The sequence below is a fragment of the Nipponia nippon genome, unplaced genomic scaffold (genome assembly GCF_047370975.1).
Source record: "Nipponia nippon isolate SJK-2023a ecotype South Korea unplaced genomic scaffold, ASM4737097v1 scaffold_2, whole genome shotgun sequence".
NCBI lineage: Eukaryota > Metazoa > Chordata > Aves > Pelecaniformes > Threskiornithidae > Nipponia > Nipponia nippon.
The window spans coordinates 3,856,475-3,883,027 of record NW_028262336.1 but is presented as its reverse complement, the minus strand read 5'-3'; the positions used below and the strand labels follow the sequence as shown (position 1 = coordinate 3,883,027).

Here is a 26,553-nt window from a genome sequence, read left to right as displayed (position 1 = left end):
AGCCGGTGGCTTTGGGAGTTCCGGGCGCTTTCGGCGACAGAGAGGAGCGACCCGGGCGGGAGCAGAGGGGGGCGAGGCGAAGGCGAGGAGCCGCCGAGGAGGAAGAGGAAGGCGAGCGGCGGCCGGGGCGCTGCCATTGTTCCGCACCTGCCGCCGGCGGGGACACGTGGCGCCGCTGAGCCCCGCTCCTCGCCCCCAGCCGCCTGACCCGCACGCAGTCGCCCGCCACCATGGGCAAGGGGGTGAGCGGCGGGGCCGGGGCGGAGCGCAGCGCATGGCCGGGGCCGGGGCCGGGGCGGGGGCGTGCGGCCGGGAGTGGGAAATTCAAGGAGCCGGACCGTAGCCGGGTCCTCTCCCCCCCCCCCCCCCCCCGCTCCCGCTCCTTCCCCTCCGGCTGGGGCGGGCGGGGCTTCGTTTTGTGGCGGGCTGGGGGCGGGCGGGCGGCCACGTCGTGTGTGAGGGCGGCGGGACCGGGGCGGGCGGCAGCGGCCGTTGGAGGGCGGCGCCGGTGCCGCCTGCCCCCGAGCAACGTGCCCGGGCGGCCGCCGGGAGAGGAAGTAACGGGCCGTGGGGGAGAGAGAGGCAGGCAGGCAGACATGGCCGCGGGAGGGGGCCCAGCCCCCGCCGCCTTCCCCTTGAGGCCCGTTCCCCCACCCACCCACCCGAAAAGGGGCCTCCCGCCCCCGGGCGTGTGGGGCCCGCAGCCCCCGGGGCTTGGCGTTATCTGATGCCCTTTTGGAGCGGAGCTGCGGAGCCTGGCTGCTCCCCGGTCTCCTGAGAGTACTTCAGACTTGTCGAGACACGAGGGCCCGGGGCGAGGGGGGGAAGGGGAGTTATCAGGATTATTAGGGCTAACTTGCCTATTGGTAGCAGTAGGGGCATGATGGGAGCCGGTGGCAGGAGGGAGGCGATCGCCCCTGGCTTTATCACATCTGCCCTGTTAAATGGGGTGATAAAAGCCTCTCAGAAGGCCCCGCAGCGGTCTCTGCCCTGTGCCGGCGTTGTTTCTACCTTATAGACCACAAGGAGGAGACGTCCTTAATTCGGATCATACCCTTTATAGAAAAGTGTATGTGAAGGCTCTTGAAAACGGGCGTGAAGACTTTCTGAAGCTGGATGTTGTGATCAAACGCCCGTGTGTGGAGCAGAAACACCTCTTGGGTTGCTCCGATTTTATTTCGTGTTGAAAAAGTAAAGACCAGTTTCTGGGCTTTATTGTTTGGGTGTTTGGTTTTTTCCCCTTCAAATACTTCCTTGTGTATCTTGTTGGGGGTGTGTAGACTTTTACTTGCTTTTGTTTTAGACTCCTTCCTGGAAAATTCCCAAATTTCTCCGCTTCTTGAGGAGAGTGTGACGGCGCGGGGCCTTGAGAGGCAGAGGTGGTAGCGTTGTCCCTGCCTACAGGTGTTCTCCGCTTCCCAAGCGCTCTTCAAACATTGACTTGACTTTGCGTTGTCGTCATCGGTGCGGTACAACAGTGGCAGTGTTGACATAACCTCATGAAGAGTAGGGGAGCTGCAAGAACATGGGCTGAATGGATAGTTACTTGGAAAAGGGGGTTGAGGAGTGCATGGGGTGGTTTTTGGGAATTTGTGGTTTTTTTTCTTAGTGAAGCCGGTTTGATGCTTGGCAGCCCAGCGTGATGTTTTTCAGTCAGGTAGGCAACAGGCAGCCTGAATGATATGAGGTCACCTAAATGATAAAACATTGAGGGGAGTTTTGGGGGTGTTGCAGTCTTCTGGATGCTTTAAATCATCAAAGCAGCCTTAGAGTAGTTCATGTGTGTATGACTGCAGTGCAAACGGCTTTGGGGGCTTAGGCTGCCTTGGCTGGAGTAGTGGGAGGTGCAAATGCTTTCTAATATAGAAGGCTGTTGGCTGTCTTGCTTCCATTTCAGATTCCATACATTGCATGGATAATAAAGCAATTGGCCTGAAACTGAAGCGCCGACATGAGAGATAATGCAACAGTGTATGGCTGCCTCAGGCTTTCTGGTAGCAAGTCACAAGATTTGTTCATTTAGCAGTGAGAACATGTGCAGTAATTGGGGACCCCCTGAAAAATGGGGATGTGAGAGAGCAAGGCTGTGAAAAAGGCGGTGTGTGGTTGCAACACTGAACAGCGTGTGCCTCCCCTGAGTTAGGGTGCCCGAAAAGGAAACCCCTTTCCCATGGGATGGAAGAGAAAGTAAGAGTGTAAGTGCAAGAGAACAAGTTCCTTGTCTTTGCGGCTGTGAGGAGAAGCTGAGTGGAGCATCTGTTTTACTTTAAATGGCAACGGGACGAGGGGAGGGCCGTGAGCTGCCTGGGTATGTCGTTCAGCCCAAAAAGCAGATTATCTGAGGGGGTGTGTGTAGTGGAGGAAAGTAGACGGGATTTCATTTCTGTTCGGAGCTGCCTGAAAGCCGTCTGCAGACAGCAGCATGCTTCACTCCATCTGCCTTGCCGCACATGTGTAGCATGCAGTCGTTCGTGCATGCTTCGAGTTGCTTCTGGAGGTCAGTGCTAATGCCTGAACCCCAGTTAAGGGTTTTTTCCCTGTCAGAAGCTAGGAAGGCTTATTGCATAATGGACCAGCTGAGGGGAAATTATGCAAATCAAAGCAATTATCAGGTGCAATTAAGAAATCTTAATATATTACTCTCCCACCTACCTTTTTCATTCCCTCTTTTTATTACTATGGCTAGAGGATACTCCTTTTGCCAAAGAAAGCCCTGGGCCTAGTCAATGCATGTGGTGCAACAGGATGAAGGGTCTCTGGCAAGTGATCTGTACCTGTGGATTGCAATCCCACAACCCAGTAGGATCCCGACCTGCTGAAAACTGCAGAAGGTCATGCTTCACCCAGGCATTTTCAAGGGGTAGCTGAAGTCACCAGCTCCTCTAGGGGAGAACTGTGTCCAGTCTGCTTGTCTTCATGTGCTTGACAACTACTAGAGATTTCTGGATTGAAGATAAAGATGCACTAATAGTCCAGGCAAAAAAGTGTGGGTGATGACACTCCGTAGTTGGCACAGCACCGAAAAACCAGGAGGGGCTGTGCAGTGGCATTTGGAAAGCCAGCTCGGCACTTGGGTCTTCAAGCAGCCCCATGAGAAGTAGAGATGTTTGTCCTAATATCCAGAGAAGACTTAAGGTGTGGGGGTGGTCCCGTTTTTACCCTGATGATGAAAACCCTTGCAAGGCTTAGATCTCTTGTCATGGGAGGAGAGCTTGTCCTTGCATAATTTGGGAAGTGGCAGTCTGCTCACAGTGAGTAATTACTAGCTGTTGAGTAAAAACTGCTTTGTACTGTCTGAGATGCTGAGAGTCTGTTCAGTTGATTAGACTTTTGATTAAAGATCGGAGATTGAACACAGCTCTTGGGAGGGAGTAAGAAGGACCCAGAGAAGGCATTCGCATCCCTTGCTAAGATTACGTAGGGTCATGGAGTGCTGTGTCCAGTCCAATAGGCATAGTCCATATCATGACTCATCTGGTTAATATATTTACTGAAGACTGTCTCATGAGGCAGCAGGACAGTAAATTTTCTGTTTTCTCTGCACAGTTGATTATAATGACATAAGTACTAGAACAGACCAGACCTCCAGAGACTCTGTAATTTATTTTGGCTCTTGCTTGACATTTCTTCTTGGATTAGGTGATGTTAGAACAGGGTACTTCTGAGCTTGTCTGCTGATTTGCACCCCTCCCGTTTCCTGGTCAATCATGGCTTGTGTTGAGAACATCAGTCATGAATGGCTCAATTAGCCTAGAGTGGAAAAACATAAGCTGTATCTGAAAGACAATAGGATGTTCTGGGGGCTGTATAAAACTTCTTACACTGGTGTGTACAAATGTTGTGTTTAAGCCAATGGGGAAAAAAACAAAATCTTGCATGGAAAAAAAAAAGCTGTGTGTTTTGTGTGGCAGATTTGATGAGTCAGAGTTCCTAGCTAAGTCAAGTAACAGGGATGACATTTCTGATGAGACAGACCTTCCTTTGTGTTCAGGCCATGTGATTAATTCCCGATAAGATGTGGCTCTGGAGTACCCTAGGCTGCCTTCTCATTGTACGGCAGGAAAAGGAGGGGAGAGCAGGGAAATCCTACAGCGCTGAGGGGTGGGATGAACCCCTCGTCCCCTTGCAGCCCAGCCAACACAAGCCTTTGTTGAGCAGAAGAGAGGCAGTGGCCCTGAAGGCAGAGAACTGGGGCAGGACTTGGACTCCGGTCTATGGCAAGTTCAAATTTGAATGATGGAGCAGGAAGCACAGACTCTGCATGAAATGATCCTATAGCAAGAGCTGAAACTGATCCTGCTGATGGGTGGGATGTGGTACTAAAGCAACAGAAGGGAAGATATTGTGCTTTTTTTTTTTTTTAAACTGAGGAACTCTGAGCTCCTTAGTAAGATGGACTCAGTTAAGACCCAAACACTTGGGTGCTTAAAGAAGTGAGTAACTCTAGCTGCTTTTTGTCCTGACTGCAACTGATGGCTGGGTTCTTTGGTTTTTTTTTAAGCAAATCATGCTTGAATCAAGGGCAGTGAGGCTTTTCATGTCTGCCCACTTGTAGGTGGTCTCTGCAGCTGAAAGAGCTAAACGCTCTTATATTCTTGGGCTGTTCTCAGCTGCCCCCAATAAGCTATGTAACTGTACTTCTCACCGAAGTTTCAAAGAACCAGGAGGCTTTTAGATCACCTGCAAGAGCTTGGCAAGCTTTTCTGGGTGGAAGGGGTGAAGCTGAAGGTGATGGACTGCCAGTCAAGGCACCAGCTCCTTCACCTTCATTAGAAATCATTTCTCATCTCAAGCAGTAATCAAGAAGTGTGCATTTTGTGCAGGACTGTATTTGAACTTGTCTGCTAGGGCTCTAGCAGAAATCAAAGTTGTTTCCTTCAGAGACTGAAGGAGAGAGAGACCCTTCGTGGTGACTTTTTGTGAATTGCCCCGTGGCAAATTCTTGTGATGCTGGAATGCGAGGACCATGCTGGTTTAAGTTCTGTGGCTTTTGCTTTTTTAAGAAGTGAAGTGGGAGTTTAGGTGCAAGGAAGAGAATGTCAGGAATGCTGACAGTCTGTAGTTCTGTGTCCTTTTCCTGGAAGAGTGCAGGCAAACAGCTTGGCTCTGCTTCACTTTTTAAAAACTGTTTCCAGTGCACAGCTCTGTAGCCGCATGCAAGGATATGGGGGGTGCAAAGCCTGCCTTTACGGAACAGGGCAAGAGAGGGCTTCTGTGCATGTGAAATGTAGGACTATGGCTGCAGAGTGGTGTTCAGAGCAATAAAAACCGTTGTCTAGACGTGACTGACAGGTTCTTTTAGGAAAGTTGGTATTTTTTCCTTTTTTTTTTCCCCCCATATAGTTTCACTTTTGGTTTTGGTTTCTATTCCTCTTGGAGTAAATAGTAAAAATTTCCTGTGCTTGCTGTTCAACAAGACAGTTCTTGGATCCTAACAACGGTTTCTGTGTTCAGATCACTCTCAGGAATCCACTTTGTGATTTGAGGTGCTCATGCAAAGGTCAAGCAAGGCGATGCCTTTGAAACCTTCTCTTAATCTTGTTAACGGTTTGACTCTGGTGCCACTAACTGCTGTTTCATCTCAAAATACTTCTGGGGGGATCTTATTGGGTGAAAATGTCATCGCATAAAACTTGGCAGGGATGTAATAGGTCCCACGCAGAAGAGGAGGGAGGGAAAAGCTGCTATTGGAGGCTTATGAGAGTCTGGAAATGTATGGAGTGCTTAATGGAGGAACTGCACTGCAAGGCTGTAGTGGTGCCTGGTTTTGATACCTTACAGGGTGTCCAAACTTCTTGCGGTTTGGGATTATTTCTGCCTGTAACTCTTCTGTACGTTTTCTGTCTCTCAAGTGATGCTTGTATGTGCTACGTCATGATTTCTTTGTCCTTAGACGCTTCTTTACCCCATCATGACAAGATCTAAATCTTTGCATGATTTCGTGTAGAATTAACCGTAATGAAAGTGAATGAAGATCCATCTGAATAGAGGCTTTAAGCAAATCATCTGCTCTGTGAAGTGTAAGCAGGGCTGAGCACAGATCGAATCTGCAGAAGTGTACTACTGCTTTGTATACCGTTCTCACTGGTCAAACTGCCATAAATTGAAAGCAGATTTCTGTTGCGTAACCAGCCAGCTAGAGTGCCAAACTGAGGATGAAAGTGTCGGAGCTTATCCCCCAGATTCAACCAGTTGGAGATACCACCTCCTATTTATCTTCAGTTGATAGGCTGCTCCTTGCCAGCGGATGTGGAAGACTGAGAGGGGGGGAGGAGGAGAAGTTAGTGCCTTGAAGGGAACATACGTATGCACTCAGGAATTGGCTTCTTCTGCTCTTCGTCACTTTTCAGCTTGAAGTGGGGCTTACACATCAAGACTGACTGAATAGCATATAGCTTGCTTTCCTCCTAGCTAGACTTACAGTGTCTGGCTGTAATCTGTGTATCAGGGATACTGTTGAGCAGACTTGTCTGCTCACGAGCTCATTTTTTTTTATTGAAGTGGTATAACTTTAATAAACTGTAATCGTTTTGTCTGACTGGCAGTCTCACGTGCATAGCTCATGTCTACTGCTGTACAAGTTGACTGTAAGGTGTTTCTTATGGTACTGCATCTTCTCTTGCAGGCTGGAAGAGACAAGTATGAGCCCACTGCTACATCAGAGCATGGCGCCAAGAAGAAGAAGGGGAAGAAGGAGAAGGACATGGATGAACTTAAAAAGGAAGTCTCAATGGTAAGAGTGTAGGGCATGAAAAAAGCAGCTTTAAGAATATTTACTGCCCCCAAAGCCCTGTGCTTCATGTGACTAGAAGAGAAAAGAGCTGGTGTGCTGACAGCATGGTGTGACTGAAGGCGCTGATCTCCCTTCTGGTCCCGTCTGTCTCCAAGGCAGACATGCTGCAAGTGCTTCAGCATCAAGATGATCACGCAGTAGCCCTAAAAACACCACTTCTCAAAAGGCACTTGACACAGAACCCAAGTCTCCGCTTGCCTGCGTTACCCATAGCACAGCATAGCTGCATTTCCTCACCCAGGCAGGCACTGTCTGGACGGCAGCATTGCAGGCTTTATTGTGCTGTCATGTGAGCGAGACTGCTGTTTTCATTCCAGCTGAGGAGTTGAGTCTGTACAGCTCTGTTTACTGCTGGCCTCTGCTCAGACTGACCTCAGTAGTATTATTCCTTCTAATCACGGTTGAGGCTGTGGGGAGTCTCTCCCATCCCTGTCTGTGAATGCTGGATGATGGTGTACATCTGTCTATGCGCATCATCCAGCTTAATCTGTTCTCCTTGATGTTGATACAGGTTTTGCTGCTGTGCTGTGGATTTGAGTCTGGGCTCTCATGTTTTTGGCCCCCTCTGTTAGGGAGAGGGGCTACTAAAGGTTGCTCCAAGATGAGATTTTGTGTTCAGTAGCAAAGCTAAATTAAAGCGTCTGCTCCCTCCCCTCTTTGGGGGAAGAAACACTGCTCAAGCTGGCAGCATTACTTAAAAATGTGTGAAATTACAGGGTTAATCTTCTGTACATTCCTACCTTCCTTCCCAACTCCTTTTTGCCTCCTCCCCACCCCCCACCCCCACCCCCCCCCCCCAAAAAAAAAAAACCAAGCAAAAAACCCACCATTGAGGCTTCACAGAATCTGCTGGGAGCATAAAGAGTGCACTGAGATACAGTCAGAGTTTGTTTAAAAAGCTGTCATGTTGTACCCAAATAGTCACAAGAATACTAAAGATGAGACTGAGGTTTTTGAGTTGCGGAATGAGATTGAGATTCTCTTCACAGAGAAGATGAGCTAGAGTCTTGCTATCTCACCATTATAGATGGGAACTGTAATAGATAGGAAACTTGGGGTGGGGGGTGGAATTGCTGAGCTCTTGCTGATCAGCCTGCAGGGACTGTGATCTCTTCACCCCTAACCATTTCTTGTCTTTCAGGATGACCACAAGCTGAGCCTTGATGAACTTCATCGTAAATATGGAACAGACTTGAGTCGGGTAGGTAGACTTTGTTTTCCATCCCTCCTTGCCGTGATCTGAAAAGGAACAGTCTTGTCTCAGAGCACTTCACAAAGGGAGTTCTGGGTGGTCTGTTGGGTTTTTTCTTTTTTTTTTTTTTTGTTTAATCTGCCCTCTTCCAGTTAAGTTTCCCAGGCTTTGGGAGAATTGTTGCGCTCACAAATACTTCTCTTCATCCTCCCACTGTACAGCCTGGCTGCAATACTTTAGTGACTTTGTTAGAGACAAAGTCACTGTTATCTGCCTCTGAATTGTTCCAAGGTCAACTTGATTCTTGGATTTATGTGTTTTTTTTTTCTTCCCCGAGGAGCTTGTAATAAAGGCAAATGTTTGTTATATTGCAGATGTAGTCTAGTGAGCTAGCACATGCCTGGAGACTTAATGATGACTAGTAGCAGTTAAAATTTTACCCTTTTATAGTAAGAGGTGTGCAAATGTCCTAGCTAACCTCAAAGTCCAGTGCAGCAGCACTGCAGTGGTTTTGCACCTTTGCTCTTGTTTGCTTCGCTTAATGCGTTTTTTGCGTGATTGCATATTCCAGCAAGTCTGCTCTTTATAATAGCACAGAGATTTGCATTTCTGTCAAAGACCTTGGATTCTGAAACCTGAACTTCCTGGAAGGCCAAACCAAAGTGTCATCATCTTTATGGCCCTCAACTTTCACTTGTTCCATAATTTGATAGGACAGATTGCACTGGGCTGTTCCTCAGGGCACAAAGTCTGCTGCTGTAGCCTTCTTGTTGTACCCTTCTTCAGTGTTTGTAGCCCCATGGCCTGCAGGCTCCTCAAGTAGCATCCAGCATCCTGTAGCTCCTCTTTTGGCATGCAGCATTCACATCCTGCAGAGCCCTGGCAGCTGTGGAGATCTCCGTTACCTGTTGGCATCTCTGTGTTACTGTGGCAGGACTTGTCTGCCTTTTTGAGCAGAACATGGACAAATTCGGAGCTACCTTCCCCAGTCAGTCTTGCCACAATGCATATAAAAGGAACCTCTCTTCTAGGGTTTGACTTCTGCACGTGCAGCTGAGATTTTGGCTCGTGATGGTCCAAATTCCCTCACACCCCCACCCACCACTCCTGAATGGGTCAAGTTCTGTCGGCAGCTCTTTGGAGGATTCTCACTCCTGTTGTGGATTGGTGCTATTCTATGTTTTCTGGCTTACGGCATACAAAGTGTGATGGAGGGGGAGCCCAACAATGATAATGTAAGTGAAAATGTCTGTTTTACCTCAAAGGCAGGCTGAGCAGCCTATTTGGCTCAAAGCAGATTAACTTCCTCTAAGTGTTCAGTCCAGAAGCTTTTCCTATAAGCACGGGAAATTCAGTGGGTGAGCTTAACACATCTTGGAGTGCTTCCACATAATGAAATGAACAGCCAACTTCCTTCATGTTGTGTTAACAACACTAGTTTGTGTACAAAATGTACAGAGGCTGCAAGTACCTCTATGCTTTGTAATGGGGCAGTTAAATACCAAGCAATTTATCTGGACAAACTGGAAACCTTTCTGGCAGATTGTCCTCTGACTCGCTTTCTCTGCTCTTTGTAGCTGTACCTGGGTGTTGTGTTGGCAGCTGTGGTTATCATTACTGGCTGTTTCTCTTATTACCAAGAAGCAAAAAGTTCCAAGATCATGGAGTCCTTCAAGAACATGGTGCCTCAGGTATGGAATATCTCATTTCCTTGAGATCTGCCAAGCTGTAGCTTGCTCGAGGTTATGAACTGTTTTAAACATGGGCTTCAATTGCAAAAGGCCTGGCTGTGAATGGTATGTATTGGCCTTTAGCAGACAAGATGTCTCTTGTGCTAAGGTGTTAGTGTGGGTTACTAGCTCCTAATGCTGAGGGGGTCTACAAGACTCCTTCCTCTTTATGCTCCAAGTAACTATGCTAATAGTCCAGGGCAGTTCCTGGCACCCTGTGAGTTCCACCAGCTTATTAACATTCATAGGACACTTTCTTGATAGTCTAGGGAGTTCAGTAACTGGTGTGGTAAGCACTAAAACTCAGATTCCTTCACGGACAGAGTCTGTATTGTACCTAGCCATCTTACTGTCACCTTGACAACAAGGAACTCTTAATATCAAGACAACAAAAATAGCTATTTTTCTTAAATTACATATGTATCGGAGATAAACATCTTGGTACAAGTAGAAACCTTGTAGAACCATAGCACAACTCTTTTAAGATACTCAGATCTCTTAAACCCCTTAAGAGTTGCTTTTGACACAGGTTGTTTCTATACTGTTTTTCAGCAAGCTCTTGTAGTCAGAAATGGTGAGAAGATCAGCATTAATGCTGAAGGTGTTGTAGTTGGAGATCTAGTGGAGGTGAAAGGAGGAGACAGAATTCCAGCTGACCTTCGGATCATCTCTGCACATGGTTGCAAGGTACAGTAGTGACAGGCTGTCTGAAAACTTCATTATGAAGGATGATGAATTAGTCTGGTTTCAAAGAATGTCTTCTATGCTGTGAATGGGTGGTGGAGTGGAAGAGAAGGGTGGGGGAGTGCCTAGTGTTTTTATCTGCTTTCATTGCTGAAGGCATCTGCCTGCTTGTGTATGACAAAGTACTCTCTTCCACACAGGTGGATAACTCCTCGCTTACTGGTGAATCAGAACCTCAGACCAGGTCTCCAGACTTCTCCAATGAGAACCCGCTGGAGACCAGGAACATTGCCTTCTTTTCCACCAACTGTGTGGAAGGTATGCGACTCTCCTACTTCCCTATATTATTAACAATGCTAGGGCTTGAACTGCCTAGATAAGCGATGCAGATGCTGTGTGAGTTTAGTGTATTAGTTGGTAGCCTGCTCCTGCCATGCAAGAGCAGGCTGGAAGTTCCCAGCAAAGGCTTTGCCCATTCCAACTGCGATACTGTACAATGGGCAAAGACGACTCCACAGCACTGTGTTTCTTTCTTGCTCCTCCTAGGGAGCAGCTATGTGGTGTGTCTTTGAGCATGACTGCCTTATTACAGCAGTGTTAAAGTGCAGATAACATAATATGAACCAAGATGGTTAGGCAGAACCATAAAAAAATAACACAGCTGCTGCAAAAACCAGGAATTTCAAACATCTCTGGCAGAACTTTGTGTTGCAGCTCAGAGTATGGTTGTAGGTACAGTTTGTGCTGAAGCCCAGAGCATCTTTTCCATACCCACAGGGTTTGTAACTGTTCAGTGATGGTGGGGATTTCTGCCTCACTCCTGTTGTGTCCTCTGCTGAGGATTCTGAGCAGCAAACTGCCCCCTGCTCTTTTGTTCCCCCCACAAAAACCCAGCCCTGCACTACTGAGGGAAATTCGTGATCTTTCTCAAGAGCCTTGGGGTGAGGAAAGGGGCCTCCCCTGAAAGGAAGGAAGAGGACACTGTCTCCTTCTTGAAGATGGCTTCCTCCAATTCCCTGTGCAATTGGCACTTGATTCCCAGGGGTAGAAGGGAGAGGGCATACAGCTTGGCCAGTCACAGGGGAATCCTGTGCAGTGCACATCTCCATTTATTTCTCATGCTGCTAGAGAGTAAAAAAAGCTGCGGTGGGAGACTTTGACCATTGGAATTGCCTACCTGCATTATCTTGGACAAAGCTTGCTAAACTCTAAGACAAGCTGGACAAACTCAGTTTAGTGTGTTTTGGGAAGGGTTTTTGTTTTCTAAAGCCTGTCTCTCTTCTAGGCACTGCCCGTGGCATTGTCATTAGCACTGGGGATCGTACTGTGATGGGCCGTATTGCCAGTCTGGCTTCTGGACTGGAAGGGGGAAAAACTCCAATTGCCCTGGAGATTGAGCACTTTATCCACCTCATCACTGGAGTGGCTGTGTTCCTGGGTGTCACCTTCTTCATCCTTTCACTCATCCTTGAGTACACATGGCTGGAGGCTGTAATCTTCCTCATCGGGATCATTGTTGCCAATGTCCCTGAGGGGCTGCTTGCAACAGTCACAGTGAGTGAAGTTGGGGAAAAAAGATTGAATGAGTTACGTATGTGTTTTTTAAGGAAGTGGAGTGCTTCATGCTCAGTGCATTCAGAGGTAGACATTAAAGTGATGGAAGGTACTCAGCGTGGTGAGTGTGTAGGGCTAGATTTTATAAACTCAGTGTAGTCAGACTAGTTACCCGAATCAATGTCAAGTTTGCAGCTATTTTTCTAATGAAGATGGGTCTCTAAGCTAGACCTGCACAGAGGCTTGGTGTCGTAGAATTGAAGTGAGCAAGATGAGGAGTTCTGGACTTGTCTTGTCTTTTTCTGTGGCAAGAAGGGGCCTTCCTGTCACAACTGTTCAGGGTTTCTACACCCACGTGCACACCAGCCCTTCCAATCCGAAAGGCTGGCAGAGCATCCAGCAAGCTTCACTCTGGTCCTAGCTTTTCATCTGGGACCTGGCAGAGATTTTTGCAAGTTTGGTTTCCTGAAGAGATGGTGGGAGTATCTAGGTGTGCTCAGCTGTGTACAGCGTGGTGGTGGATGGGGCTAGAGGTGTGCATGCAGCCTTAGGAAGCAGAGCAGCATCTGAGCCCAGGAATGAACAGGTGGCAGCTGGAACTAGACAAGAGCCTCTGGCAAGAAAGGGGCTGCTCGCTTCCTACACCAGTAAGTTGCAGCTCTATCACCAGAGCTGTTTTGGGCCTTCTCATATATGGCCTGCCTCCACCTATTTTGAAAGATACTATGATTAGGGAACTGCAGCTTTAACTAAAATGTTAGTCTAGGGCATGTTATTTCATTCCTAATGCACTGAGAAGTAGAAAACTGAAGCCTTGTGAGTCCTTCTCTGGAGGTTTTATGATGAGGAAAATGTGTGATTTAAACCTAGAAGCTGGACCTAAATGTTGCTTTTTATTTTGCACTGGCAGGGCGAGCATGAAGTTAGGGAATCACTGCAGGCGTGTAAGCTGACTGTCGTTCCATGCCCACAGTGAGTTGGGTAGCGGTGTAGTAGTGCACAAGCGCATCTAACCCGTCATCTTCCTTGTCTCCAGGTATGTCTGACACTAACAGCCAAGCGTATGGCTCGGAAGAACTGCTTGGTGAAGAACCTGGAAGCTGTGGAAACCCTGGGCTCCACATCCACTATCTGTTCTGACAAAACAGGCACTCTGACACAGAATCGCATGACGGTTGCACACATGTGGTTTGACAATCAGATTCATGAGGCTGATACTACAGAGAACCAGAGTGGTAAGACCATCTCTTTGCACTTGAGGCGTCTCATTAAGAAATGGCCTTTTCTGGGGCTTCCTGTACACCTGTATTTCTAAGAACCCATGTTTCTAGCTCTCTGGTCCAAGTGAAGCTTACAGTGCAAGGACTTCTAACATGATCTACAGTGAGCAGTAAAAGACTTGAGGTGACACATAGAAAGCTTTGCACTGTACCACAGTTCTTTTTAATCCTTAAACTCCATATAGGCTGCTTTTGCTCAGAATTACTCTATTGGAATTTGAGCCTCTTGAATGTTCAGCCCCTTATGTTTGTTCTGTACGTAGAAATATGTGCTGCTCTCTACTTCAAAGTACCTGCTTATTTTTGCAAAAATGTATCTGATGAAATTGCCCCATCTTAAGTCTGCTGAAAGTGTGGACAGCAGAGGTGTTGACCTTGATAATAAGTTATTTGAGACTGAACATAGATGGAAATTTCCCACGTTGAACTAGATCTGTCTTTGAAGCAGGGGGTTTCCCAGAACATCCTGGTTGTTTGCCGAGTAGCAATGAGTGAAGTGACTGTCAGACTTCAGCAGGAAGTTTCTTATAGATATTCGTAAGAATCTGAAGTCTCGGTGTGCTGTGCAATTGAGAGAGGTGCTTATCTCTCCAGAACTGTTCAGTACAACGAAATTTGGGAGTTTCCTAGCTGTCATCTACCTTGTGAAATCTTGTGCTTGCAACACATTATTAGCATGAACTACTTCCAGTGGCACTGCTGCACCCTGCTCCCAACCACTCCAAAACATTGTGCTTGACTGAACCACTTAAAAAAGCTGCTTTACTGTTCTTGGTCTTTAACACTAGTGCAAAGTAACAGGCTATAAATAAAGTGTTATTTGGAAGCACTCTGTTTTGGCCTGGCAACGGTTGGCTTGGCTGCAGTAGAAATAAACCTAGAAGATTTCACTTCATGGAAAGTACATTAGCTTATCAGTTAACTGTCTGTTCAATTCATCTCCCTTGAAGCCAACTTAAGAGCCAGCATGGGAGAAGCAGTATCTTTCTTTTATTTAAGCATTGTTCCTTCGGGAGCTATTTCATCCAGTTCCTGGGTGATGGATAAAGTGAGACAACCTGGAGGTGGAACCCAGCATCCCTTACTCAAGCCCCTCTGAAAGAATGTTATCTGTCCAGAATTCCTTGGCTTTGTCAGCATGGCCTCCGCTGCTGCTGGATGCAGCCGTTACTGGAATCTTGAAAGCAGAGATGTTCTCTAGCACTGTTGCTATTTCACCCTTGGGTCTTAAAATAATCAGCTGCTCATCAAGTACCTGGGAAGGGAGGAGGACTGAAAAAGGTAGTGTGCTAACAGGCTCTAAGTGTTTCCTGTTTCTGAGGTAAAGGCTTCTTGCTCTTAAGCCTGTAGGATTTTGGGCTTATGTGGTTTTTTGGGGGGGGGCTTTTTGACATTCTTCCTCTGCTTTCAGGTGCTTCCTTTGACAAGAGCTCAGCTACTTGGAGTGCTTTGTCCAGAGTTGCAGGTCTCTGCAACCGTGCTGTGTTTCAGGCCAACCAGGAAAATGTACCAATTCTTAAGGTGAGTTCCTAAAAGAAAGGTTTGCCCTGTTCCCCACCACTGCCCTCCTGTAATGGTAGTGAGATTATGTCCTGTGGGTCACAGGAACCTGCAAAGTAGAGGTATCTGCCACTCTTAATCTTTTCTGCGGTTTGACACTCTTAGAGGAGACGTGTTACGGGCAGAGGAGATGGGACTGGGAAGACACTTCCCACAGCAGACTCCCTGCCATCCACTAGCATCTACAGTCTGTTTGGGAGGTCAGATACTTCAGACGGGGCTGGAAAAGACCAGAAAGCTTTCCTAGGCATTTCCCAATGTCTGACTGTTCCAAGAATCCGGCATTTGTACATTTAAAAGCTACAAACACCCAGTTCTGGGAGCTGGGGGAAGTAGACACCAGAGCTGGGGGAGCAGCAGTCGTGGAAGACTTTGTCTTTAGCCAGTCTGTTCTCACTGACAAGTCTTGGCTTTTTAAGCTTTTGCTGGTTCAGCGCTGATGCAAATGCCGGCATAGCATCAATTCAGATTCCTGCTTCTGAACCGTGACCCAGCCAGGGCTGAAATTAACTGTACAGTGCTTATAATCTGTCAATTATTAGTCATGTTCCTTAGTAAACTTCTTCCCAAGGATGTTCTGATGCTGTAATAATAGAAATAATGGAACAAACTATTTTTCCCTAGCACTCCTCTGACTATGACTTCAGGTCATGTTTTTTAGACCTAAGATAAAGAGCTGGAGTTATTCCCATCTAAGGAAGACTTGGGAGGGAGGAGTTTTAGAAAGTCTTTAGATACCAAAAAGCAGTATAAAAATGAAAAAAAAAATTCTCATGGACAAAGACCAGAAGGGCAAGAAATATTTGGTTTAAATTGCAGCAAAGGAAAATCAAGCAGGACATCGAGCACACACAGATCTCCAGGGCTGAGAACCTCCATCTACAATCTCTACCAGTGCTAACTTTATGGGGGAGGAGGCAAGGATTAAATCTTCTCTGCCAGAGGCTTGATAAGCTGATCTTACATTGGGGTGGGAGAGCACATAGAAGTGCATGTCATCAGTCTTCATCTCACATTTGCTGTTCTTCATGGCAAGCAACTTACAGCAGTTCTTCTCAAAGTTTACCCTCCAGCCTCTCTCTCTGACTGCCCTTTAAAAGTGCTTCTTGACTTTGGCACCAGAAGACTGCTGTTCTCTCAGGCTGGGAGGCCTGGCATTCTGAAATGCAGTATTTGTCAGTACTAGACAATAGAATTATTTATTCTTTGCTCTCATATCATGTTATGTGGAAGCTGGGACTGGGCTGAGATGAATACACCTTTTTCTTTTTAAATGTCTGATCTTCTGTGGTGAGTCCACTGGGATGTACGCTATGATAGTTGTCTCTTCCCTCAGAGAGCAGTGGCAGGAGACGCCTCTGAGTCTGCACTTCTGAAATGCATTGAATTGTGCTGTGGTTCTGTCAAGGAGATGAGAGAAAGGTATCCCAAAGTGGTGGAAATACCATTTAACTCTACCAACAAGTACCAGGTGAGCATGCGTCCTCTTGAGGGAGAGCCGCTGTGTGAAGCAGTTATGTAAATCTGCACGCAGTGTGCCTCAAAACTTGTTTTGGCACCAAAATCTTGTCTAGCCATGACTTGTAGACTGCTCAAGACTATAAATTTAAGTTAACGGACCATACTTAGTTACACTGTGTAAGCTTTTGGAGCTGCCTTGACACTAAGGTGTCAGCTGCTGAGAAAAGACCAGACACGCTTCCTGCCTGTGCAGCAGTAGTGCATGGAGAATGGAAGAACTCACATCTGGGAATAGGAATGAAATGCTGGGAAATGTCCTTAACAGATGGAACTTGGATACCAAAAAGGCCATTGCAACATCTGTGGTTATGTGTTAATGTTAAAGAATACGTAGTAATTCCTTAGTTTGTGAACCTTTTGAATGTGCGGGTAAATGAAAACCAGAGTAGAATATCACAAACTGTCCTGAGCTACCATAGTCACCATCACTGGTGATTTACTCATGACCTTCATAGTACGTGTCTATAAATGGTTTAACTTCTTCTGCCCTAGCTGTCTATCCACAAAAATGCAAATCCATCAGAATCCCGTTACTTGCTGGTGATGAAGGGAGCTCCAGAGAGGATCTTGGATCGCTGCAGCACCATTCTTATTCATGGCAAAGAGCAACCACTGGATGAGGAAATGAAAGATGCTTTTCAGAATGCATACCTTGAGTTGGGAGGCCTTGGAGAGAGAGTGTTAGGTAAGGAAAAGCAGCCTTAATAAATTGGAAAAGATTTGTCCTTCATGCTCCTGTGCAGAGTCCCCACAGATTAAGTGGAGGGTTGTACTCTGTTCCTGCAGTGTAACCATAGTGTTGAGCCAAGGTCACTTCAGCAATTCATATAGGAACAGTCCTGCCTTTAGCCTTTAATCTAAAAGGCAGCCTGCAGGGCCTTGTCTTGCCCAGCAGCTGGGTTGCCTAGATCAAAATGAAGCAAAGTATTTGGACCTTCAGTCTCCATGGGGCCACATGGTATTAGATTTGCTCCATTGCATGTGAACCAAGCTGCGTCTGGGCACCTAGCAACAGCTACTAGTTATCAGAATATGAACATGACTCCTGCCTCAATAGCCCTGGCTAAACCCCTGATGATGCCCTGTTATTCTTGTGTAGCTGTTTGCAGAAGCAATAGGCGTTCGCCCTTTCTGCCTCCTGATATGTAGGAACAGAGTAAATACAAGTTTGTGTTACAGGATTCTGTCACTTGGCTCTGCCTGATGATCAGTTCCCCGAAGGCTTCCAGTTTGATACAGACGACGTGAACTTTCCTGTAGACAAACTCTGCTTTGTAGGACTGATGTCCATGATTGACCCTCCTCGTGCTGCTGTGCCAGATGCTGTTGGCAAATGCAGAAGTGCTGGGATCAAGGTAGTTTATTCTTGGGTTGAAAATCGCCTTGCTCTATACCTGTGGATATAAAGGGCTTCCCTTACTCTGTGTTTTCTGTACTGTGAGTGAGTGAAGTATTGATCAGGATTTAACTAGTACCACTTCAGGCTTCATTTCTGAGTTAAATACAAATGATTGTATGTTAATGGACTGAAAAAGGAATTAGACGCCGAACTGCTAGGGCACTGTCGGGTGCCGATGGCATGGTGTCCAGAGCATGTGATTTGGCTCAGGTGTGTTCTGCATGTCCCACAGTACTGACTGAGATGAAAGAGCAAAGCATAGGCTGGAGACGGAACTGCATCTATTGACTCAGATTAACAATTTTCTTTGTCTTCCACCCGCCTCGATCCCTTGCATACTGGTAACAGGTTACTGCCTGTTACCTCAGGCTTGCTCTGTGCCAGGGCTTGCTGGTAGAACAAAAGCCACGTGGCCTTTTCAGTCTCAAGGGACCCTGCCTCTTGAGCAGTGTTGCTTTGCAGTATAGGCAAGGGTTTCACAGCAGTCTGTTTGCATTTCAGGTTATCATGGTTACTGGAGATCATCCGATCACAGCCAAAGCCATTGCCAAGGGTGTCGGCATCATCTCTGAGGGCAATGAAACAGTAGAAGATATTGCTGCTCGACTCAACATTCCTGTCAGCCAGGTCAACCCTAGGTACTGACTGGTGGGGAAGGCCAGAACTGTTCAAAGAATTAAGCGTTTGCCTCTCTCTTTGCCTTGGATAATCTCTCAGCATCTCTCCCTACACATGAAAAGCTTGGCATCTGCTTAGCTTAGCATGTTGTGGCTCTTCAATCTGTATCATGAGTTATGTGAGGAATGCACAAGGCTGTCTCAAATGTGTGTGTTCCTTGTGCGTGGGAAGTAGTTAGGATGAAGCCCTATACAGAAAACTCAGGCAGTTTCTTCTGTCCTTTCTCTGCCCCGTAGCCGCCTGTCCTGGCGGTCTGTCCGCACACTGGGAGAAAGAAGCAGCTGGCTGGGTGGAATCTCTCGGGGACTAACTTTTTCCCCTTGAGCTGAGCGTTTGCCCTGCCTGGCTCATGTCACTGCACAAGTACCGTGTACTGGCCCAATGTAGCAGGCAGGAAAACGTATCCAAAGCGGCATGGGGGAGGGAGGTGGCTGTTTGAGGACTCTTTGGGCAATGCTGCTGCAGAGCCTAAAACTGCGCACTCCTGTGATTCCAGGTCTTTAAACATATACTTAGTCAAGCTTATTTTGTGAGATAACTTCATGGGGAAGCTTTGTAAGATAAGTTCATGGGAAAACTTGGGTAAAAATAAAATGCTTAGTTTGTTAGTCACAGTCCAGACTGAATGGGCTACCTAAAGTAAACTCTGTTTAACTGTTTTATACTGTTTGGAGAAAAGAGCTGAAATGCCACCTACAAAATTGATCAGTCAAAGCCCAGCTCTGTCCCTCTTGCTCTCAGACTCTCTTCTGGGTCTGGTTGCAGGTGGGCAAAGGGAGCAGGACTTAGGCTGGGTAGAGGAAGGGACACTAGGCAGTAGCTACCAGTAGAATAAATGTGAAAATGGAACTCCTCCCTCTTAGGGGTTAAAGTGTGCCTTCATAGCCTAGTGCAGAACTGAGGCATCCTCAGAAAATGTGCTTTGGCAATAAGTGAGCTGTTTGCAGAATGGCTGGGCTGTCTGCACTGCTTAGCTTGAACCAGCCTGTGTTTGGGCTGGAGGGTAGCCATGTAGCTTATGAACTGTGAATAGAGACGCCCTGTGGAATGAATTGCTTGGGGAAGACAAGTATTGTGGATGAATTCTTCTCTTTTTTTTTTGAGGGTAACTTCACAACCTATCAATGCAGGCTGGGGATCGCTGGGCTGTGTGACTGAGCAGGCCAGCAGCTGGCTGTAAGGGTGGGGAAGGAATTTCCCTGTCTAAACTGAGTGATGTCGTGAGCTGTGCGGGTAGTCTCCTAGACCTATAAGGGATGGTATGCTGGGTTAGAGAGGTGGTATTTTGCTGTAGCATGCAGGGTACCAAACCAGTCTAAATATAACGTTGCATGCTTTTGTTGCTGAAGAGTGTAAAATAGTCTGAACTGGCATAGCATGTGCTCTCTCTGTGAAGAGCCACGTGTAGATCAACAGCCTGTGGCAAAAAGGATTGCCTGCAGAAGACCACAGCATCTCTTGCGATGTTGGAAGCTAACTGCCTGAGCCAGAAGTTCCTCTCTTGCAGAGAGGCCAAGAGCTGTGGAAACAACTAGTTTTTGCCTTGATGCATTTTAAAAAGCCGTAGAAAGAATTAGTCTGCTCGTGGGGCTTTTTGTCTGTTGCTTGGCACTGTCTTGTCTTTTTCTTTGTGTTCCCCATCTACCTTTAAACTTGGAGTGCCAGACTTCGGTGCAGAGGTTGCCTGGAATCAGTATTTATCGCAACAGGAGTTGGTCTTTGCCTGGAGCACTGAAGAGCTGTAGCTTTGTAAGGCAAATACAGCTAATGGGAAACTTAGTTTAACTTGTGAAGTAAAACCTTATATTGTCATTGCAGGGATGCCAAAGCTTGTGTTGTTCATGGCTCAGATTTGAAGGACATGACTAGCGAGCAACTGGATGACATCCTGATGCATCATACAGAAATTGTCTTTGCTAGGACATCTCCTCAGCAGAAGCTTATAATTGTGGAAGGCTGTCAGCGACAGGTAAAGAGAGGGAGTCCAAGGATTTCATATCGGAGAAATCCCCAGACATATATATAAACTACCGACCAGTGCTGCTTTCTGAAGTGGCAGGGCTTAGTCTTCTCAGTGCCCTCAGGTAAAGGGCCGGACTAGATCTCAGTCTGTCAGCAGCCTTCAGCTGCTGATATCATGCCACTCTACAGTACATAAATATAAGGGTCTTGCAGGAAAACATCTTCAGTTTGTACTGAGGCTTTCTTCTGATCCTGGGATGTTTATTAACACAATGCCTAAATGCTCTGGAGGTGCTTGGGAGAGGAGGATTCAACATGTTTATATATTGTCCAGCGTCTCCTTTGGAGAAAGCAGCACGGTTCTCTGATAAGCCTGATCAGAACAGGGAAAGGGGTGAGGGGAGGACAAGAAGAAACTGAGGTCTCTTTACAGTAAAGTGAAATAGTTCTTTATGTTTCATCTCCTGAAAGATAGGAAACAGCTTTTCTGCCCAAAACAACTTGTATGATGATTTCAGTCTTTCTGTCCCTCTCTTTGTGACTAGGGTGCCATTGTGGCAGTCACAGGTGATGGTGTGAACGATTCCCCAGCCCTGAAGAAGGCTGACATTGGTGTTGCTATGGGTATTGCTGGCTCAGATGTCTCCAAGCAGGCAGCTGACATGATTCTGCTGGATGATAACTTTGCCTCCATTGTCACTGGGGTTGAAGAAGGTGAGTTTATAACTTGCACGCAGTGGTGAAGTGGTATGCTTCAGCAATGTTATTTACTGATTCCTCCTGAAACAGAGGTGTCTGGAGGGCTCTCCTTTATTTGGCCTTGTCTCCATGACAGGTGTTTTCAAGGAGGGTGGCACTTTCTTCCTCCCTTCAAAGTCTTCTCCCTTTCCATGGAATCAGCATGGATGGGTAATAGTAGGAAGCAGCTGAGTAACAAAAGCTACTTTGTCCTTTTGCCTAACACTGACCCTACAGTCATCTTTGCCAGCTGAGTCTGACACATTTTCCTCCCTGATGGAGCAATAGCTCTCAGACAGGAGCAGAACAGAGGGTACCTCCAGGGGCCCTTGATATTCAGAAACCAGGGCTTAGTATCCTGCTGCTGTATGCAGTGAACCCTAATCGCTGTGACCAAAAATATTACTTCATAGGTGATGCTGTGCGTGGAGCACACAGTCTCCATGAGAGAGAACTCTTCCATTTGCTGCACTAGCATTTTGCCTTTCAGTGGTACTGCTGAAGCTGCCTATGAGCTACTTGGCTGCCTTCTGCTGATAACTGAGAGTTATGTTGTTCTCTCTTCCTTGCCCCAGGGCGTCTGATCTTTGATAACCTGAAGAAGTCTATTGCTTACACCCTGACCAGTAACATTCCTGAAATCACGCCGTTCCTGATCTTCATCATTGCAAACATACCCCTTCCACTGGGAACAGTCACCATCCTCTGCATTGACTTGGGCACTGACATGGTGAATGTCTTGTTGGGTTTTTTTGTCTCAAGAGGAAATGTGGGTGTTCTTAGGTACCCTAAAGAAAGGACAGGTGGAAGGAAAATGCTTAAATACAATTTTCTCTAGTGTTCTGATTTAAAAGTGACCATTTGATACTCCCTTAATCCACACTCCCTTGTCTCGTGGCTCTCTGGGTCTGAGGATCCTTCAGTTCCATGTAAGGACAAACTGGGGATGGGGAGAGGGTAAGGTCCTTCCCAAATACTACAGCTAGGGCTTTGGGCAGTGCTGTTTCTCAGGCTGGGAGGGCTCTGTACAGTCAAACTGAAACGGTTCTAACAGCTGTCGTACCACCCTCAAAGGTCCCTGCTATCTCCCTGGCATATGAGCAAGCAGAGAGTGACATCATGAAGAGGCAGCCCAGAAATCCAAAAACAGACAAGCTGGTGAATGAACGGCTGATCAGCATGGCCTATGGGCAGATTGGTAAGCTGGTCTGTTTTCTCTGGCACCGATTTGAACTCGGTGGTAGCGGGGGTTATACACCATCGTGAGTTAGTGACTGTTCTCCTTATTTTGGTAGGGTTGAGGTTTAGGATGTGTAAACCAGAACCTCAGACTGTTATGAACTTGCCATGATTCTGCCTCCATGGCACATAGCGGTGGCTTGTGCAGCTTGATCCATTGAATCACTTTCACAGTAATTTTGTTTTAATTGCATAGCGCTGTAAAGGAACTGGCTGACAACCAGGACTCCTCTGGTTCAAACTTGTTCAGCAAGAACATAGATCCCATTGTTAGTTTAATTAGAAGTAAAGGATTCTCTCCAGCATATCCCTAAACACACAGTATTAGGAGCCTTGATTAAAGGTAGCTACAGAGACATGCCCAGTTCACAGGATGGGAGCTCATGCTTAATTGCAGCAGACCTCGGGAACCTTTGTGACTGTATTTTGCAAGGGTTGGGGGTGGGCAGGGCTTAATGGGAATACAAAGGGAGTTTTATCTTGTGTCCTTGAGTACCGTGCCATCGTGGCACAGGGCAGAACAGAAGTAACTCTGTACAAAGTTGGGAGCAGAAGCTGCTCAGCAAAAGGGTTGCAGCTGAGTTTTTGATGTTAGCGTGAACTATTTCTGTAGCTGCTGCTTGGGAGACTGACCCCACAAGGAGTAATTTTTTTAGGTGGTTGGGGTCTCCTGCAAACTACTTTGTAATAATTCCACTGCACAGTAGCTTCATCAGTTTTATCATCCTTTCTTATCTGTTTAGGTATGATCCAGGCCCTTGGAGGTTTCTTCACCTATTTTGTAATCATGGCAGAGAATGGGTTCTGGCCTTCTGGCTTGCTAGGGATCAGAGTTCAGTGGGATGACCGATGGGTTAACGATGTGGAAGACAGCTATGGGCAGCAATGGGTAAGTTTTGAGGCACAGCTTAGAGGCTGCCAGCCTGAATACTAATGCCTGCTGAACTTGGTGTGAGCACCAGAGAGCAAAGGCAGCATGTCTGAACAAATGCACTCTGCTTTGTCTGCTTCCTAGACCTACGAGCAGAGGAAAATAGTGGAGTTCACTTGCCATACAGCCTTCTTCGTCAGCATTGTGGTTGTGCAGTGGGCAGACTTGATCATTTGTAAGACCCGAAGAAACTCTGTTTTCCAGCAGGGGATGAAGTAAGTCAGGCTGTCCATGCAGGATTTAGAATTGGACTTTGTGTATTCTCCAGCACATGGCATTCTAGATCTTCATTCCAGCAGTGTCTGGGCATCTTGGCATAAGTCTTGAAAAGTCTGGTGCCTTGGTAGTGGATAAAACTGGGACTGGGTGCTCTCTTTCTTGTAGTACCTGCTACAGTTGTCAGGCTGAGACAGTGACATGCTGACTTCTGCTGGCATTGTCTGTGGGAGCTAGCCCACCCGACAGGACAGCAACATACTCCAGCACGCAGCCTTGTGCAGCAGCAGAGCAGCTGATGTCTCCAGAGATCTGGTGGCATGAACCCCAGCCTCCTTCTGAATTTGTGATGAAAGCAATTGCTGGTTGACTTAGTTGTGAACTGGAATATCTCTGCCTAGAGACACAAAAGACCCTCGTGACAACTGTGCCATCACTTCAATGGCCTGATAGTCCCCACCTGACGGACTTCTGGGCTAGACCAGAATGTCTGTTTCCATTCACTACATTGTGGCAACTAGGTGTTTTTTAGGATGTCGTCTGTGAAAGTATGTTGTCCCTGACTGCGTTCCTGTTTCTGCTAGGAACAAGATCTTAATATTTGGTCTCTTTGAGGAGACTGCTCTGGCTGCCTTCCTCTCCTACTGCCCTGGGATGGATGTTGCTCTAAGGATGTACCCTCTCAAGTAAGTTGCATCGTGATTTTTGCACAGCATGCTGTACCACAGAACAACAGTGCTTGGGTGGGGAGATGGATAAAAGTAGTTGTGAGCTTGTGGAGCATGAAACCTAGTCTTAACCAAGAAGGGCTCAGGCTAGAGGGGGCAAGTGATCCTTTGCTGTAGTGTGGCATACCAGGGGTTTGCTTTGCGTTACCGTTTATGGGAAGCCTGCAGGTCAGTGCCCCACGAAAAATTCACATCACACCTTCAGTTGTACTAGTGTGCTGTAGTGCAGCTGCTCTTGTACTTACTTGCATGGGGTATTTTTATGGACAGGGGACTGCACCTCCAAAAATAGCCAGTTGAATTGCTCTAAAACGTAGGCCAAGTGACTCTTTACTAAAGAACTGGTGATGACATCTTGTGCCTTTTTCTGCCTTCCAAAGAAATAGCACAAGTAGTAAAGTCTTTTGAAAGAAGCTACGTAGGTGCAGATGACCAGTTGGTGCATAGTAACTTTCCTAACGGTTGGGAGGATGCCAGCATCTTCAGCCTTGCCCAACAGCATTGCAACACTTCATGGCAGGGTTTAGTCTCAAACTTCAAACAGCCCTCTGGCTTAAGTGCCATGATATTTTCATGGCCAGAAAAAATCCCGGTACGTCTTGCATTCTATTCAGAAGTGTTGTCTGGAGTTTGGTGCTGAAGTGTGAGCATTTCCTAACAAAAAAGCTGGCATCTGCCCAATGCCTGCAGCAGCTAGATGTTAGCATGTGTAAATAACAAGGGAAACCAGTGCAGTTCAAGTGAGCAAGGCTGTGGGCACAAAGGTGGTGTGTACTTAGAGGAAATAGTGCTAGATGAATAGGTGGAGAGGTGCTGGTACAGAGATGATGTGTGCTGTGACACACCTTGTGTTGGAATTAATATCCAAAGTGGATTAACCTATTGCAGTAGAAAACTTGGTGGTAATTCTTGGCTTGGAGGATTCTCAGCTGAACCACAGCCTCGTGGGAGCCGGTCCGCTGGCAAGCTGGGACACGCCAGCCTTCCTGCGCTCTTCTGTGCCATCGAGTCAGAGCTCTGCTAGGCAAAAAGCATCTCTGCTGCCTGTGTTCTCACTGTCTCCTCTCCCAAACAGGCCGACCTGGTGGTTCTGTGCTTTCCCGTACTCCCTCCTCATATTCCTGTACGATGAAGTCAGAAAGCTCATTATCAGACGCAACCCTGGTGGTAAGAATATGCTGCTGATCTGTGTGTTTCCTTCCCCACCTCTTCCTGCAGCTGAGCGCTGCAGAAGCTCTGGCAATGCTCAGGGACCCCCAGTGCCAAGCACTATGCAGGGGCGTGTTTTGCTGTGTTTTCCCTTCCTCAATGTTAATAGTGCAATTAGTTCAAATTAAGGACTTTCTCTGTCCCTCTCCCTGCATTCTACTGCAGTATATGAAAGTACCAATGCACTGAAGTAGATGGAAAAGACCGATTAATGCTTGGGTAGTTCCAGAAAGCTGGAACAGGGCCTGTAAACAGCAGCACATCAACAATTTGGCAAGATTTTTGCATTGTGATGGGTCATTTACTAGCTCAGGTGCTACTGTGCAAGTTTTCAGAGCCTGAAAGGAGCTCTCACGAACATCATACCTGGTCTGCCTTCAGACTAACTGTTTTTTCTCTCTCCTTTTCCTTTAGGTTGGGTGGAAAAAGAGACCTACTACTAAAAAGCGCCTGCAAAACATTTCACGCACAGCCCGAGCTGCCTCTCCACCATCTCCCCTGTGTGCGTACTTCATCTTTGCAAGCGCAGAACCGTGTCTGGGCAGGAGTGAGCTGAAACTAATGGCAACATGAAGAAACATGGACTGGAGGAGAAAGCAAGGGGGAGGTTGGGGTGCGGGGAGTGTCCAACCATCAGTCCATGGGGATAAGAGTTTGAATAGTTTTATGTGCCTTTTTGTTTTTGTAAAAGGAAACTGAAGATTTTATATTTGGATTTTTACAAATAAAGATGGATTATAAGAGGATGCCCCCACATGGTCTTAGGTGGATGTTTTTCCTCAAGGCAAAAACCGGTTCAGGGCAGCCTCCCCTCCCCGCTTAGGGTGTGGTGGTGACAGCATGGGTTAGCCCCCGGCTTCCCATTTTTGTAGCAGGGAAGCAGAGCTGCTTGACCTGGAGGTAACAGATATGCAGTTTTTAAAAGCCCTTCTAGCGTTGAGCGGAGAGAAGAGCTGGTGGCTGGATGTCTGCTCTGGCCTGCTTTACGAGGCTGTGACTTGCTTGCTGGGTTCAGAATGAGAACAGGCTTCCACTGAAGGGCGCTTGGATCCAAGCAGCCTTGTTCCCAAAATTCTGACACCGATTTTCCTGCTTGCTTTGCCAAGCAAGGGATAGTGTTTCCTAGTGTCCTCTGTGCG

At 47.0% G+C, this 26,553-nt stretch overlaps 1 protein-coding gene across 1 annotated transcript; it reads left to right on the top strand.

The window, feature by feature from the left end:
* Nucleotides 1-26,168, top strand: ATP1A1 (ATPase Na+/K+ transporting subunit alpha 1). The gene is made up of 23 exons (XM_087758849.1): nt 1-242; nt 6,626-6,733; nt 7,935-7,994; nt 9,017-9,220; nt 9,563-9,676; nt 10,268-10,402; nt 10,600-10,717; nt 11,685-11,953; nt 12,990-13,188; nt 14,645-14,754; nt 16,130-16,264; nt 16,807-16,999; nt 17,494-17,669; nt 18,215-18,351; nt 20,210-20,360; nt 20,899-21,067; nt 21,667-21,821; nt 22,166-22,289; nt 23,074-23,219; nt 23,346-23,476; nt 24,062-24,163; nt 25,281-25,372; nt 25,829-26,168. Exons 1-23 carry the CDS (start codon nt 231-233, stop codon nt 25,855-25,857), a joined length of 3,069 nt encoding a protein of 1,022 aa, XP_087614975.1. The 5' UTR covers nt 1-230; the 3' UTR covers nt 25,858-26,168.
* The last annotated feature ends 385 nt before the right edge of the window (nt 26,169-26,553 follow it).

Excerpts from the sequence above, each read along its gene's own strand:
- ATP1A1 (XM_087758849.1), top strand. Across the intron at positions 23,220-23,345 it reads ACAGCTATGGGCAGCAATGG|ACCTACGAGCAGAGGAAAAT; the intron begins GTAAGTTTTGAG and ends TCTGCTTCCTAG. Across the intron at positions 24,164-25,280 it reads CTAAGGATGTACCCTCTCAA|GCCGACCTGGTGGTTCTGTG; the intron begins GTAAGTTGCATC and ends TCTCCCAAACAG.